The sequence below is a fragment of the Clytia hemisphaerica genome, unplaced genomic scaffold (genome assembly GCF_902728285.1).
Source record: "Clytia hemisphaerica strain Z4C2 unplaced genomic scaffold, Clytia hemisphaerica genome assembly, whole genome shotgun sequence".
Classification (NCBI taxonomy): Eukaryota; Metazoa; Cnidaria; class Hydrozoa; order Leptothecata; family Clytiidae; genus Clytia; species Clytia hemisphaerica.
This window is the reverse complement of record NW_027104101.1, coordinates 2657793-2671593: the sequence shown is the minus strand read 5'-3', so window position 1 is coordinate 2671593 and position 13801 is coordinate 2657793. Positions and strand designations below refer to the sequence as shown.

General features: G+C 36.2%; 2 protein-coding genes and 1 pseudogene across 2 annotated transcripts in view; all 3 read right to left on the bottom strand.

Annotated features, from left to right (window-relative positions):
• LOC136812936 (collagen alpha-1(III) chain-like) overlaps positions 1–3103 on the bottom strand; it is a 6197-nt gene extending 3094 nt beyond the window's left edge. Inside the window, 5 exon segments of the mRNA XM_067069444.1 lie at positions 458–678; positions 1044–1704; positions 1985–2146; positions 2308–2739; positions 3044–3103. Of these exon segments, the coding sequence (XP_066925545.1) occupies positions 458–678; positions 1044–1704; positions 1985–2146; positions 2308–2739; positions 3044–3103 (1536 nt within the window).
• Positions 3104–4008: 905 nt separating this feature from the next.
• LOC136812935 (protein O-mannosyl-transferase TMTC1-like) lies at positions 4009–11242 on the bottom strand. The gene is made up of 13 exons (XM_067069443.1): positions 10821–11242; positions 10552–10625; positions 10204–10225; positions 9892–10028; positions 8943–9024; positions 8408–8743; positions 7382–7506; positions 6765–6929; positions 6480–6484; positions 6117–6228; positions 5091–5157; positions 4486–4568; positions 4009–4075 (listed from the first exon to the last, which is right to left on the bottom strand). Exons 1-13 carry the CDS (start codon positions 11226–11228, stop codon positions 4009–4011), a joined length of 1683 nt encoding a protein of 560 aa, XP_066925544.1. The 5' UTR covers positions 11229–11242.
• Positions 11243–12486: 1244 nt separating this feature from the next.
• LOC136813080 (probable tRNA(His) guanylyltransferase pseudogene) lies at positions 12487–13404 on the bottom strand (annotated as a pseudogene).
• Positions 13405–13801: the final 397 nt, after the last annotated feature.

Below are 13801 nucleotides of genomic sequence, written 5' to 3'. Positions count from 1 at the left end.
GTCTGATTCAGAAAGATTTAGCTGAACTTCAATAGGGTTTGGACTAGACCAACCCTTTTTGTAAGTCGATGGATTTTCATGTTCAGAGGAGCTACAATCTTAAACTCATTATCTGTTAGGAGCTGTTCATATGGAGGGAGGAGGTGGGCGGGTCCGGCTATGTGGGGTGGGATGGATTTTCGAACATCACGTGATCTGTTTCTAGCCATTTGATTCGTCAGAAAACCGTGACTTAACGTTCGAAAATTCCACCATTCCACCTAGCCAGACCAGCCCGCCTCCATAAAAGCAGCCCCTAAATTTATTCATTGCCTTTAAGTTTGTTGCTTTGAAGATGATTGGATCTTACTGAAAAACTTGTACTTTTATTTGTTGAGGAATATTTATCCTTTTTTTCCTAATTTTGGAGCCTCGGACTGAGGAATTGCTAGAAAATGCTTAATTTGAATCAAGTGTGGTTTTCACTTTCGATTAAAGATTTAGTACTTACGTCATCAGAGATGGCAAGATCGCGTAAGAACCAGGTCCATTTATCAGTACCACTGGTGACCCATTCTTTCTTGTCGAAAGTAGCTTTGTGCGGTGGCACGCATGTCTCGTGTTTCTTGTTATCAAAGTCACAACGTGCTGGGAATTTGTCCCATGATGAACCTCCGTTAGGATCCAACCAGTATTCGTCTGAAGTAGGAAGAAGAATTATAATTCTTAACTTAACGGAAGTATTTTAATGTACACCTTTGTTTGTTTTATTACAGACACATTCATAATTCATTCCTCGAAGCACATAAATTACTGTTTTAAAAATAAAACCTTTAACCTATGCTTGTAACCAACTTTAGAATATAAATAAAGCTTTGTAGATAGTAAAAAATCCAGTTCATATCTTTTGAAAAATAGTTCAAATTGTAATATGTGACTCTTTTCAAGCTCTTATTTACCAAAAAGCAAAGTTGTCTCTAAGCGCTGATTATTTTGTTCCAATATCACTTCAGTTACTTTGAAAGGCCTACTAAAGCTTCAAGTCAATAAGGATTGTATTTTACCTGTTTCGACATCTGGGTGGCACATTTGTAAATCTTGGCAAGTCTTGGCAGGGAATGCTTTAGTACCATCGGGTTTCTCAATTCCTTGGATGGTTTCATCAAGTTTGAGAACGTATGAGAAAACGGTTCCTTGGGTTTCCTTGGCTTCAGTCTTGAAGTCTTTGCCTTCTTCAGATTTGTAGTATTTGTAGCCTTGGTATTGTTGGTATGCTGGTCCTTTCTCCGTGTTCCCGCCAAACGGTGGCAAAGTCAAACCACCGGCACCAAAACCTCCTGGCAATCCTGGGGGTCCTGGAGGTCCGGGTGGTCCAGAAGGTCCTGGAATACCGTCTTCACCGCCTCGTCCTCGTGGTCCATTGGATCCTTTAATTCCTTCTGGTCCAGCATCTCCGAGTCCTCCGGGTGGCCCTTCACGTCCAGCGCGTCCTCTTGGGCCATCATCTCCGGCGGGTCCGGAGGCTCCTTTTGGTCCGTCGACACCGACTTCTCCTTGCATACCAATGGGTCCTGGAAGACCAGTTGGGCCAGTCATACCTCTCCATCCTTTGTCTCCCTTTTCTCCTGTATCTCCGTTATTTCCTTTGTTTCCCTTGGCACCTCTGTTGCCAATGGTTCCATCTCGTCCTCGGAGACCTTTGCTTCCTTTAGCTCCATCTCGTCCCTACAGATTGAACAAAAGTAATCAAATTTGAGATTTTCACATAGTGGATATCTTTAGGATCTTCCGATTATCAGTCTTTTGAATGTGGTTTATTTCTCCCCCTCCCTACCTAGATTTGTCGGGGAAAAGTTATAAAATGTTCTATGTCTAACCATGTTGTCTGTCTGGTTCAAGCTTCTAAGCTCTTACCTTTAATAATTTATATGAATTCTGTATCTTGTAAATATGGGACCAACAATTAAACTTTTAAAAATTCCAAAAGTTCATATCATCAACTTACAGCCATTCCTTTTGATCCGCTCTTGCCTTTAGTACCAGCAGCTCCAGCGATTCCGGGCATACCTGCCGTTCCCGGTGATCCGGGATATCCGGGTGTTCCTGCATCACCTTTTGTTCCAACTTCACCAGGGCCTCCTGCTTTTCCATCTTTTCCACCAGCTCCCTTAAAATGGAAATTTATTGATGTCCTTTATCTCGTATGAGGTTATGATTGATCGCAGGTATTATTAAACATTAAGTAAACGTATTAAACCAAGTAGGTTCAGAAATACTTTCCATTGAAATAGCTTTGAAGTATATAAAAGAAAGTTAAAGGGTCCTTACGTCTTTTCCTGGTTTTCCTGGGAATCCGGTAGCACCGGCGACACCTTGTGGTCCTGGAGGTCCTTTCTTTCCAGCCTTTCCTGCGGTTCCAGCAACTCCTGGTTCTCCCTTTTCACCGGATTTTCCTTGAGATCCTGGAAATCCTGGCATACCAACACGTCCTGGGGATCCACGGGCGCCTATTGGTCCAGCAGCACCCATTGTTCCTTGAATACCAGGGATACCATCATCTCCTGGATCTCCATTGCTTCCGTCCTTTCCTGCCATTCCTGGTGCACCATTGTCTCCTGGTCGTCCTGGTAATCCAGCTTCTCCTGGAGATCCTTTTGATCCATCACGCCCTGAGGGTCCTGGTGGTCCAGAACGTCCTCGGTTTCCAGTTGGCCCACGTCGTCCACGGTTTCCTGGGATACCTGGTGCTCCTTGGTTACCCTAAAATGTAATTTAAGATTGTTTTAAAAGGTATCACATCAGTTATTGCATAACATTCTTTGGTAAGGTTTTTAGAGTTATCAAGTAAGAGTAAGTAAGTTTGCGACCGCAGTCGGAGGCGACCCGAAGGCTCCTCTTTAGACCTCTGCCCGAAGGTAGGGGAGGGCGTCACTCTTTCTCCCTGGATTGCTCAACTTTAGCCTTGATCTTTTAATTGCTGAGCATCAAGCAGATAGGCATCAGGTACCATTTTGAGAATCTTTGGTATGACCCGGCTGTGGGTTGAACCCACAACCTTGCGAACCGTAGTGGGATGCTCTACCACTGCACTACGGTTGGCTATGTCGAAACCGTCAGAACTCATAATGGACACCAACGTCATCATTTCCGAAATTCAGGATGTCATTGACGAAAGTCCAGTCCACCCAGATTATGTGAGTAACTTCGATTCTGTTACTACAACTCTTGCTACCCTTCGTCTATCATTGAAGAAAAAGCAACAACTGATCCTTGCTGAAAATCTTGAACATCAGTTACTTCCTAAACTCACTCAAGCGCTCGACTCAATAAAACTTCATATCCAGAGAATGGCCGAATGCAAATCCAAAGCTCAGCTAGCTAAACTTGGTGATCAAAGCGCTAAATTTGACATACCAAACACTTTTTCCAGTCAATGAATCAGCTCATCATTATAACCAGTCTGCCATTTTGTTTGTTTTGATTTGCACAAGTAATATTGTAATTTGTTTTTTTTTTTTTTTTTTTCCTTCTCTTTAATCACCAGTAAACCGGTATATCTAAAAAAATACGTTACAACTTTTGTTTTGAACTTGTGTTATATCATACACCTGTTATAATTTGCATTTATAACACTCGCTTCAGCTTTTCAGTGGTAAATCAAAACTAATAACATGTAATATGTAATAATGGCAATAGCATATAATAACGTAATATGAAAATATTTATACAACCGTCCCGAAAAAAACCGAATATTTTACGGAAGAGACTAACTACGGGGATGCTTGCGCGACAACAAACAACAAAATTTCGAGATTCCAGTCCAATATCTATGCGTGAAGCTATGAGTGCCTCCTCGTTGCTGCGCTCCTGCGGGGGCAATTACATACATTTCGTAAGCATTAAAGTGATGCATAATATTTAGCTTAGGTGACATATTTTGTAGCCACACCCACCAATTAATAAAATCAGTTCCCGCCCAAATGGGTTCCTTTAACAATAGCAATACATGATACATAAAAGAAGTGACAATCAACTTCGACAAAAAAACAAACATGTCTTCAAAATATCACATGCTTTCTCGTACTCTCCTCTACTTCTAAAATTAACAAAAACGTTCATTCGTTACTCTTAACGCAATGTCTATGTTTCATCTTTAACACCTCAAGTTTTCAAAACAAAAAAATTATCATTAGAGGCTAACGAGATATAAGATTTTGAACATTTTAAACAACCCAATCCACCAAACATGTTATTGCAAATTTCTAAAAGAAAGGGTCAGATTTTAGGTTTGCCATTTTAAAAAGAAGGGCGTCTCCATTGCTATGCCATTTCAGTTAGTTTTTTTATACCAGTTAAATAACTTAGCTAAATACAGTTCCAAAAAGTTTTTGAGGTTGGATGGTTCAGTTTAATTTTCTTGCAATAAATCTTTCGCTAAAAAATCTTTCGCTAAAAAAAAGCCGTACCTAAAATATGACATCCCAAACGAAGGACAATATTTGTTACCTATAAATATGGGCAATGTTGAACATTGCACGGTAATGACCAGGTGTGTGTTTGATGGCTTCATTGAAGTGATATTCTGCAACCTATTGGAAGAGAATAAAACTGATGTGAAATCTTAACAGGTCACGCATCCTACAATCTCCCTTGAAATATATTGAGATTTTAGTGTATTTTAACGTTTTTCAGAATTTAAAGTTCGGGCGAGAATTGCTATTTTAGCACTTCCACTTTCTTCCATTGAATGTTTCGATTTTAGAGGGGTTTGGTGGCTTCTAAGCTATATTCCAAGCCTCATTCGAGCAAATTTGAGCTTTTAAATCCTGAGATCCTAAGCTCCTAAGTCTTAAGTCTCATGTTAAAACTCAGAGTTAAAACTCTACTTTCCAACTGTAGTTTAAGGCGCCTAAAAATCAATTGTGGTGTTCAAAATTACACCGGGAACTCCCCTTTGTCTCAAATATTTCTTGAAAGATTGTAGCAAATGATACATACTAACATTATAGTAAAATTAAGATACTTCAACATTTTTTCAAGTTTTTAGACAATCTTTTTTGTTTGTAATATACATATACATAACTATTAAAGTAGTAAGAAGAATATTTCACCCCTGGTTGATCATTCTGCAACAGTGTAGCGAGATTGTTGTGTGAACTGGAATGTGGTGGGTATAATCTACAAAAGAAGCATTCGATAGTGTTTTTGGAAAAATTGATACAAATCTCAAATATCAAGAACATAATATGACTGCAAATATGTGCTAATGAAGACCTGGATTTAGCCTATAAAATATAAGCTAGATTGATCCAGTCATTTCGTTTAATCTGCTGTTTAGTTGTAACTGAATAGTATTCCAATGCAATCTTCAAAATCCGTAACTATAAAAATACTTCAAAGCACCGAAAACGCTATATTGCCATAATCTGTGTCTTAGCCTTGTGAATAAAGGCTTAGTTAACTAGGCTAGCCTGAATGCTCCTCTTTCCCCTTAGTCATTCTCATTCATTGCCCAGCATTTTAAGCAGAGAGGCATCTAGTACAATTTTCGAATCTTTGATACGTCCCAGCCAGGCATTCAAAACCCACGTCCTTGCGCATTGTTCCCGAATACTCGACCTTTACACTAAGACCATGTTCACACGGTACGTTCCGTTTCGTTCCGAAACGAAACGGTTCCGAAACACTGTGTGAGCGTCAAAATTGGTACAAAGCAAAACAGATCGAAACGGTTTCGCTCCACTATTTTCATCGGAACGGAACTGCTCCGTTTTCTTGCTCCAAAACGTTCCAGAATGAGTATGAACACTTCCTATCCGTAACACATACAACACCGGAGCGATACGGAACCGTAACGTCTGAACATGGTCTAACGGTGCACTAAGTAGTAGTAAACACGAGGTTAATCGAAAAAGTAGAGGAAGCCTCATTTTTTTCTTTTAGTTGTAGCAAGTATGCAGCAATAAGAAATGTAACAACTAATTTTAAGTAACATCATCAACCTCTTGACAGAAAAGCAAAATGATTGCTTGCATCTTTTGGATGGTAATACCTCTATAGCTAATTGATTTTGCTTCAAAATTTTATCAAAGGGCAGGTAAATAAATTACGTTCGATCCCATTCAACTTAAACTTACTCGACCGCCTTTTTATAATGATAAACAGCTTGTTTAGTTCGATTTTCGTCTTTGAGAAAATTAGCGTAGTTGTAGTGAGCTTTTGCATTGTGTGGTAAGGTGTGGACGCCTGCTATGTAAAATAGGTATGATAAAATAAGTTTTTACAAGAATGATGAAATTGAAATCTTCTTATGAATTTGCCTTAAGTTAAGTTATGTTTCTTAACGGATTCTCTCGATGTATACCTTAATTTAACAATATTATTTTATTTTCTCCAGGTTGTCCCAAAGCTTTAGCCTTGGATTTTTATTAATTTTTCTTGGGTGTGGAAAGTTACTGTAAAATTTCTAGGTGGTAAAAGACTGATTTTAGTTCATCCACCGTTACTATAACATAAGGTACAAATAGTTTTCCAAGGATTTTTTTTGCAAATTTTACTATTTTCCAGGGGGTATCTACACATTTCCAAGAATCTTTTTTTAACTTGAAAAGGTTCGTCCTCCCCCTTGAATAGAATATTTTATGGAATATAGCCCATTTATTTGCACCACTTCTTAAAGGTACGTAAAGTCACTACATACTTCGGCATCACTGTTTATATTCTATTTAAACAACTTTGCCCATTGAATGAAAATTTTTTATGACTATTGATTTAGTCATACCTACCTAAACAGTGTCTCTCTTGTTTTCCAGACTCGATTGTAAGAAATCGTTTTGGAGGTGAAGAGAACGACTGCCATCCAAAACATAAAGTAGGAGGTGTTTTTAAATTTAGGGAATTTCTGACACAGTCGATTCAATCCAACCACAACCAAGATAGTGTAACCAACACTAAAAACAAGAATATTTATAATACAGCGTTTATTTGACGAGTAGATCACTTAATAATTGTGCGGTCGTAGTGTAGTGATAGAGCATCCGGCTACGGTGCGCAAAGTTGTGGGTTCAACCCTCAGGCAGCTCATACCAAAGATTCCCGTATTGGTACTTGATACTTGATGCTCAGCAATTAAGAGAAATATCAAGAGTTAATGGAGCAATCAAGGGAGAAAGAGCGGCGCCCTCCCTAGCTTCGGGTAGATAGCCATCGAAAGAAGGAGCCTCCAGGTCGCCTGCGACTGCGGTCGTAGACTTACTTTACTAATAATTGTGCAATATGAATAAAGTAAAAGCTCAAGATGAGGTAAGAATCTTTTAATGAACAAAGGCTTAAAGAAGCCCAATGTAAATCTTGTACTTTTCACATGTGTTACAATCATGTTACAAAACAGACTGTGTATTACCTTGGAATGTAAAGAATCCTTTCAGCAACCACAAAGCCAACACGAATGAAGAAATTAGAAGCAGGCAGAAAAGGAATCACCAGAAAGAGTAGACCAACCACCAATGCATGGTTGTCATTTGAATCCTAAACGATTAAATGTAAAAAATGTTTTTTCCTCAAGAAAATTTGATACAAACTATACAGTATGCAGTTGTAAACTTCTGTTTCTTTCCCAACCTAGGATTGAAGAATTTTACATTAAAAAGCTAAGTTATGTATGAATAAAGGGAAATGTAACAAAAACTTCAAAATGTAACGTTTCATAGAACAGAAAGGGGTTACAACCCCTAATAAACCCCTACCCTAGGTAAATTCTTTATCAACTATAATTTTCCCGACCTTCAGGATAGAACTGGGTTGTTTTATCACCCACTTTCAAATTGATCTAATTGACAGTATACAGTATTGTCCTTTGGACAGGACGAGGTGAATTTGAGTCAATTTGGAGTATTTAAAAACTGTTGGGTTGCGAGAGAAGAGAACAAGAAGAGTTTCAGGGCTTTAACCCAGTTAGTACCACCAAGTAGTGGTGTGAACTATGCCACCCGTGAAATTACCATGAAATACAACGAGAAACATTCTAGCATTTCATATAATGTGTATACCTCTTTTGCAACACATTATCACACATAATTCTACAGAATACGTAGATGGTGTAAATTTAAAATTTCTACAGATGTCTGTAGATTTACGGGTGGAATTATTATTCTACAAAATATGTAGATTTATATTTCTACAGACGTCTGTAGAATTACGGCAAATTAGTAGATTGCTACACAACAGAGTCTATATTGTATAGAAGGGTATATAGGGTAGAATTATTATTCTACTAAATATGTAGATTTCATATTTCTACAGACATGGGGTGGACACACTTAACGGTCGGGGTTGTGGATGGCGTAATACCAGATAAATAGCGATCTAGACAGTTAGCCTAACTCGTCAGTTAGACTGTTTACTCGTCACTACAAAAGTTCTTGGGTCAGGGGTTTTTTTGTGAGACTGGCCTGTCTTTTGATGGCCTTTTAAAAACCCAAGTCAAAAGATTAACACCAGTGATAACAAAAAATGAAAGGCCGAACAATGTTTCCAAGTTTCTTGTATCCGATAGTGTCTCAACCAGTGGTATACTTCCAATCTGCCAATCGTAGCACAGAACATTGGGTGATAAGAGAAGTTTAAGGTTGAAGATGAGTAAGTAGAGATAAGTTAAGATGCGTGTTTGGAGATGTGGTGAGAATGATGCAGGGTTGTCTTCTAGTTTGAACTTTGGTAAAGTGTAGTTCATCGGGTACATACGGTATCGAAACAACGCCAAAAACTAAATAAATGATAATAAAGATTATTTATTGCTGGTGTTTATGAAGTAAACCTCGAGGTAGGTGAAAAAGAATTATAGGAAGTTCACCAATGCTCATTGAACCAACCTGACGGTCTAAAAGTAGCATAAATAATAGCTAAAGGTGTCAATCCCTAAAAATTTGCTTTAAATGAGTTTTTTTTTTAAACTAAAATCTCACCCAAACCAATAGAAATCCAACTCTTTTGAAAAACCTTGTTTGCATTTGTTTTGTGCTGCTATGAATTCCATCAGTTAACATGCTATCAATATAAAATAAAATCATTAAATAGCTGAATAAGTTAGACTGATGTCCCCTTCTGTTATTCTCAATGAAATCAGAAGATAGAACCTACGAAAATTTAACTTTTTTATCGTTTTTTAAAAAGTTTTTATGAAATTCATATCATTCCATAGGGCTGGTTCTACCCGTGATCTTGGGTGATTTTAATTAGAACTAGTAATCGTATGGTTTGGTGTGCAATTAACGATTAATCACGAGTAGAAAATTAAGGTATTTTCTCCTTTGTTACGAGTCATTCATCGTTAATTGCACCCCAAACCATACGATTCCGAGGTAATCGTCTATGAAAATATTTCTTATCTTTTTATATCTTAGCAAAAATTCGATTCGAAAACCTCTTTTTGTTCTTTTGACTAAAAGAAGGCATTGCTGTGCGATGTTTCTTTGTTTTCATCAAGAGAAGATATTGCATTGCAAAATTTCTTTGTCTTTCAAAGTGACAAAAGTGACAAGTTGACAAAAGTGACCCCTGCCGTAGAATGCAAAGAGTGGTAATAGTGCAGGTAACGGTACTCTAAACCAACCAGAATCGAGAAACTTTGTACAACTGACGATTACCGTTGAACGAGTCATTATGTGGTCGATTTGCCTGGGCTTACGGGAAGTGACCTGCAAGGGGTGAGCACGCTTTCACCCGAATATGCTCATCCACCATCCAGGGAAATAAGACAGGGACCAGACAGACCATTGATTTAAAAATTGTGGTATTAAATTTTGCGGAATCTCGATGCTGAAAAGAACGCTCAAAATAATGAGCAAAATTATAAAATTTCTAACATTTATTTCCCAAATATAAAACTCTATTAAAGTAATATCATGGCAATACCTTGCAATGTATTGTTTATTACATAGAGCATCGTAACCAATCAATACAAAGAATATCATGACAGAATGCTCTTTGATGAAGAATGTGGATGTACCATATGCAACAACTACCAAAAGGTCGCTAGTGAAAAAAACATCCTGAAATGTAATCAATATATTAGTTAAGAATAAATATAACTGTTTGGCTTTTTGGGTAATTTTGAAACGGCAAGTTTTATCTTCATTTTTAATTGCAAATTTCATAAAATTAAAAAAATGAATAAACACCTTTTGTTTTTGTTTTTCTGAAAATGAATAGGAAGAGTATATTTACCTGTTGAGTTGTCACAAGATATCTATAAAAAGAAAGGATTAGAGTTTTATTTATGTATTCCAGTTATCTTATGTTTTAATTTTGGTTCATAACAGGTAGGAATTATATAAATATATGAACGCGATAAATTTAAATTATTTAATCAAATGTCTGAATTTGTAAATGCTAGATGTTATATGCCAAGTTATGATAGATCTGAAGATGCTCTACCATAGAGTATCAATAAATATCATCAATAAATAAATTTTTGTTGTTTCTTGCCTGTGACTCATCCAAATGTTTAAGTTTTAATTATAGAAATGCAATCACTGAAGAGTTTTATAAAATTTTAATGAATATATATTTTACTTGTGGTAAGCCTTGAATGCAAGTAGTACGAATAGACAAGACAACATATCAGCTCTTCCAACAACACCTGTTACCTAGAATATGGTTAAAAATCATCAATATGAGTCATAAAACAGTCTTCTAAAAGGACGGGTCCAAATAGGGTGGTTGGGTTTCCGAACGTCAAAACTTTTGTGAAAGATTTTAGACAGTGATTGCTAACTTTTAGAGGGTTTTAAAAACGTTTTTTGACTACGTTGAATAAAAAGGTAAAAAAATAAAAAACTCACAGCTTCTACATGAACAGGGTGTGTTGCAAACAGTATAGTTGCCATCAACGATAATTTTGTGTCAAATAGAATAATATCTCGTAACACTTGAAAAAGCACATTGCAGACAAATATGTGGAGCAAAACATTGACCAAGTGATAACCAAATGGGTTCAATCCAAATACCATATAATCAAATCTGAATGTCAGAGTACATATTGGTCTGAAGGATTTGTGACTTTTGGAATCAATCAGGGTACGTCCCCAGAAATCATTGTAAAAGATATTCCAAACAGAGGTATTTGGTAGGATGTCTTTATTGTTGACAATGGCGAATATGTCATCATGAACGAATCCATTTTCCAACGAGTTGTAGAAGCAAATGAAACAAACCAATGTTATTAGTAGTGTTATTAAATTGTTTGTCATCTGATAGTTTAATCATTGCTAAAAGGGGGAAATATTGTAGGTTATATGAAAGATTGTCATTCTCAAACATGAATATAGGCCTCATCTTGATTATGGTGATATCGTATATGACCGCCCGGGAAATGCTACCTTTGTGCAGAAGCTTGAATCTATTCAATATAATGCCTGTTTAGCTATAACAGGCTGTTTTCGTGGAACGTCTCAAGAAAAACTATATTCAGAACTTGGTCTTGAAAGTCTTGCTGACAGGCGCTTTGCTAGAAGAATGACATTCTTCTATGGAATTATTAACAATTTAGCCCCTTCGTATTTACGTAACTACCTGCCAGTAAGACTTACAGCACCAGGTGGCCTTAGAACAAGAAATCCTATTTATCCTCTTAATATACGAACCGAGCGTTTCCGTAACACTTTTTTCCCGTACTGCATATCTCAGTGGAATGTTCTGGGAGGTAATATACGAGATCTACCTTCAATTAAAACTTTCAAAAAAGCAATCTATGAATTTTTGAGACCCAAGCAATCTCATGTTTTTGATGTTCCTGACATTCAAGGAGTGATCTTTCTTAATCGACTTCGGGTCGGTTTCAGCCATCTCAACGAGCATAAATTTAGACATGGCTTCCGCGACACTTTAGACCCTTTCTATGGTTGCCGAACTAACTCTGTTGAAAACACTCAGCACTTTCTTCTGCACTGCTCTATATATTCCCATGCAAGACATTCTTTGTTCGACAAACTTCAGACCCTAGGCATTATTTTTCATCCGCCGCTTAACCCTCCTTTTTTCTGTCGGCTTTTATTATATGGGGATGAAAGTTTGACTTCAAATCTAAATAAATCTATTCTTTGTTCTGTTGTTGAATTTCTTAACGAAACTGGAAGGTTTAGCGGTGCTTTATTTTAGGCTTTTACCTAACAATTGTAGCTTCCTTCTCCAAGATTTTTTCTTTATTTACTTATTTATTTATTTTTACATAGTCTAGTACCTCTGGCGATATAACGTTAGTTCCTAGCGGGGGGAGGGACTATATTTTATGTTTAAGTAATGTTTTGTAATATGTTCGTAGTGTACACGTGTTTTTGTTTCAATAAAGAAAAAAAAAAAAAAAAAAAAAAAATATATATAGTGTGTTATTATTCAGAAATTCTCAAAACGATTGAACTATTCCTCCATTTATCAAAGTAGCTTAATAAATAAGCTTTGGATAAAATTGATCAGGAAGATAAGAGTGAAATGGGATTTCTTTATCGGTTTTCATTTTTCATTTTGATATTCTGCATTTCCATATTCTCATGTTATTACAGTGAGGAAAAATAATCAATAACTAAGCCCATTATAAAAATAATCTTATATAAAATGCTTTTTATGAAAAATTATTTATAAAAAGAGAAAAAGTTCTATAAAATATTAGGGTGTTGTTTCCAAAAAGAATTTCCTATTATGTCTTGATGAAGAAGTACAACTTTGCTCCTTGTACGTTTGTTTGTTTCATTTGTTAGTTCACCATCCTTTGTTTTTTTAACAACTTCATCCTCGTATCTCTTATCAACACAGATCCCTTCTTAAAGATATCAGACTCCTCATTGTAATCTATACCAAACTCTGAGAACAGCATTTCATTTTTATCTCCTGACAATGTTCCTTTTAATTTCTTTTCAGCTTCAGTCGTTGTTAAACCACCCTTGTTGACTAACGTCTAAAAACAAGTATTATAAAGGTTATTAATGTGGCAATCGGCTTGTCTCCAATTTAAGTAATCCCGAATATTCTCAAGAGCAGGGTATACAACGACTCTTGAGTCAAACATTGGTGGATATTGAAGTTTAGTGTCCGGGAAGAATTTCTGCCAATGGAAAACAAAACAGGAAGAGAACAATGACACAATATTCGTCATTAGTTTACTTTTCCTTCGACTAAATTGTGTTGTTTTCCTCTTGAAAATAAAACTGTATTCATCACTTTCACCATAAGATAATGTCATGAAATTGTTGCATCACTTCTTCAGCACATTTATTCATCAATGAAAGACCCCTTATATCATTAGGTTTTGAGTAGCAATGATCCTCAGAAAATCGATGAAAACTCCTACCATCAATGCGCACAACTATCCAACACATCATTTTCTTCAAATTTCTTTACATATTCAAATTTACTTTTTGCCATTTTTTAAATATCTTAAAAAGAAATACAAGAACAAAATATTAAGAAAACCTAGCATTGATAAAGAATACAGACATTACAGAGAACAGTTTCAAGGAAAAATGAAGTAGGTGGACTATTTCTCCAAAAAGAGAATCAACAAATGAATTTTTGTAAGTTTTTTTTTTGCATTATCTAGCCACTAAATCAAACTACACAAAATTTAGATAAATAAGAATGTTATAGTATAATACAGATAAAATGAAACGAAAAAATACAAAATTGGCCAAAGATGAAAAATAAAAGGGATATAAACAAAGTTACATTAGGAATTAATTCACAAAAAGTAACAACATTATTACACAACATTATTAGTACACAGCAGAAAGTAGCACCAGTTATTTGAAACTACCAATTTTCTGTAGATAAG